At 39.2% G+C, this 3,302-nt stretch overlaps 1 protein-coding gene across 1 annotated transcript in view; it reads right to left on the bottom strand.

Annotated features, from left to right (window-relative positions):
• Positions 1-3,042, bottom strand: part of spata20 (spermatogenesis associated 20) — a gene marked incomplete at its 3' end in the record, with an annotated part of 14,704 nt that extends 11,662 nt beyond the window's left edge. The window contains 3 exon segments of the mRNA XM_014034116.1: positions 751-815; positions 912-1,040; positions 2,740-3,042. Coding sequence (XP_013889570.1) covers positions 751-815; positions 912-1,040; positions 2,740-2,942 — 397 coding nt within the window.
• Positions 3,043-3,302: the final 260 nt, after the last annotated feature.

The raw sequence follows: 3,302 nt of genomic DNA on the forward strand, positions 1-3,302 counted from the left end.
GCATGGGTCAGAGCTGGCGTGAGGCACCGCACATTTTCACGTCGAGTTTGGATTTTATAAATCACAACCTTGGCGTGAAAAGTGGCGTACGCAAGTTTCTGGGCTCAAATTGTGCGTACGCCAGTTTTATAAATCCGACCCCAGATCTTTAAGTTTAATACCACAATAGCTCTAAACAGTCTGTGCATAAATAAACAAAAAAATAATAGTAAAAAATTTCTGGGGAAGTACTTATTTGTGAAGAGTCAGGATTTTTAGCAGAAGATTTTTGGAAGTTTGTGAGCCATGAGCTGGAACAGCTGTCAGGTTGGTATCTGAGGAGTTTGACAACTGTATGAACACCTCCAACTCTGTGTCATGTTCTGTCTGCCTTTCCTATACAGTTTTTGAAAGGCCCAGTGCTGTCCTGTTGAGAGGGTTTGCCACTGCAAAGGGAGTTCTGTTGCACCGATGGAAGGGTGTGTTTGGTCAGCAGAAATGTTAAAGTGGGCGGCAAGTGTCAAATTAACATCCACGTGAAGCCAAGATGCAGGGTTTTTTTCCAGCAGAACATTGTGCTGCAAGATAGTGGGCAGTATTGGTTCGTCTGTCTGTCACAGTTGGCTGATTGGTGAAAATTTTAATCTTATATTAAACGGAGCATGAAGAAATGCCTAATAATCAATTCGTAAACGAAACAAAACTCCAAAAACAGTGTCTGTTCCAGAAATGACCAGAGATTTGGTCATAGGTGCGAAATAAGTTTCTTACCCGATAAAAAGATAGGTTTGTCTTCAGTTTTGGCCTTCTCAAAAGCCTCCTGTCCCCATGGATACCTGAGGAAAAAAAAACAAAACAACCAACAATAGATMAATAAATTCTCACTCTATAAAACCTGTTTTGAGAACATCTGGAGTTGAAAAAGAGCTCACCAGTCAACAGGATTATGAGCATGTTGTAAAAGGTAAGGTGATCTCTCTTTGGCCAACCTGTTTGTGTGTTTATGATGACTGGATGATGACTGCTCACCTCCTGTTGCCATGCTCCTACAGACAGATGGGCTGAAAACAAAACTACATTCTCAAAACTCAGTCTGAATGATTATGTAGAGAAAACTTCACTTAGATTATTTATCGCTCCAGAAGCTGATATTTACACTTCAAATAAAATGCTTTCTTTATGATGTTGTGTTAACTACACAGTCTCAAKTTTKTTTAATTTAAATAAATTACTGAATGACTGTTATTCAGATCTAACTATTTGACACCTWTATCACTGAATTATTTATAAGTTGTACTAGAAAAACAGAAAAAGGTGGCTTCCTTCAGAGATCACCACYTGGATCATCTGCCCCCTCCTCCTCTGTAAAATCACCTCTCTGCAGATTGTTTCTTTGTTGTCTTCCTCTTTTCCTCCTCCCTGTCAGCTCCAAGTTTAACATATTCTCTATACTTCTCCATCAACACTCTCAAAGCAAACGTCTCACATGTAGAGATCTTACCCACATTGTCATGGTCCAAACTATACTGTAATGTAAATTTATCCCTCTGTAGTTATTGCACCTCTGCACGTTCTCCTTATTTGGGAAATTCTATAGTAGACACTTAGGCTGAGTTAATAAAACTAATAGGAGCAGAACACGAGCTAAAAGATTAAAAGAGCAAAATACTAGCTAAATGCAGTAAAATTGTAGCTAAAACTAAACAGAGGAGGTAGCCGAAACACAAAAAAAGGACAATGTTTTTTGAAGAAACTGCAAAGACTTTAATGTATTTTTTTGGGGCAATTTCAAAAGTATAGCTACAGAAACTAAAAGTAATGGCACTTATCTCCTACGATAAAGGTCTCCGACAATATTGTATGACACCCATTAAATATCCAGGAAAATGTCCTATAATTTTGTTCATCTTTCATAATATGATAGCATGAAATTATGTCTTGTATTTGTTTCCCAGAATTAAAAATGGCTTGCATATTTCAGTGTAAACTTTTTAATCGAGGGTTTGCATCTTCTGTTTGTTCCACAAGGTTTAAAAAAAAYGCAGTAAGAATAAACAATTTATATAACAGATCTTTATTTTTAGGTAACAAAATATATTTTTTTATAATTGATATCTGTGTAAAATGAGTTCTGTTATCTTTGGTAAAGCACTTATAGAACAAACTGTATTTATGGGCGAATAGGCAGAAGATAAATGGTTCTTGTTGCAAAGCCCTGTTCTGCAGCATGAGTCTGTACACACAACAGCCCACAGGCAGCTCAAAACTCGTGTCCCRGAAAWTAAAACTGGCTGTTTTAGAAGATAAATTCGGCTGTAATAATTACAGCACACAGTGCATAATGTTGGATTTTTGACATGTAAACAACAAGGACACAGCTACACGACCCTGAGTACAAGTGAACCGAAACTAGCAAAATCGGTAAAATAAATAACAACATAGAAGCAATGGAGGTTTATTAACGTGTGTTAACCATGCCGAACTGAAACAAATAGCATTTCCACTTTAGCTAATGCGTGTGTACACTGGTGCATCTCCCTCGGCAGTAGTTAGTGGTAAGAGTATTTAATGTTTAATGATTATTTACGGAGTTTCACGCCGTTCGATCATAGTGGCTACTGACTGACATGCTACATGCAGCATTATCATGCGCTAAAAACGTAACATAACACTGTTTTGCGCAGCTGGCTCAGGTGTTTGTTTGGACTTAGTAAGATTAGCAAGCTAGCGTTAGCTACCATTTAGCCGAGTAAGGTTTACCTGGGGTAGCAGGCCGYCTGGGGCTGGAGGAACAGTGACCCTTTCCTAAGTAGTGGGAGGGGGGTTTGCCTGAAGCGCCTGCTGGGACCCTCTGAAACCTGGTGTGGTGGACTGTCCGCTCCCAAAACAGCTGCAGTTAAAGATCGTATTGTCACCACAAGGCTGTTTTTAGACGCCGAGTAACTCCATGCTGGTCTTAACATCGTAATCCTATTTACTGTAGGTTTTCTTTAGCAACAAGCTAACCTTGGCCAGGCTACTTTGTTGGGACAAACACAAACATTAGCATTATTCACACTTTCTGCATTACCGCATTTTAACACACGGGGACGCTCCAACAGACCGCTGGAGTATATGCTCTTCAATTAATGAATGTACATTGATGGAATGCATATCACCCGCCGCCTTTTTCCATAGTTAAAGCTAAGATCATCTGTGCTGTGAAATGACAGAATTGAAACCATGTTGGTCAGAGGAAGCTGAAGTTAGCTTCCGATTCCAGCTTCCGATTCGGGAAATGACTAAAGGGATATTACAACTAATTTTTCACTAACTTGCGCGTG

This window comes from Austrofundulus limnaeus, unplaced genomic scaffold, assembly GCF_001266775.1.
Source record: "Austrofundulus limnaeus strain Quisiro unplaced genomic scaffold, Austrofundulus_limnaeus-1.0 Scaffold1976, whole genome shotgun sequence".
NCBI lineage: Eukaryota > Metazoa > Chordata > Actinopteri > Cyprinodontiformes > Rivulidae > Austrofundulus > Austrofundulus limnaeus.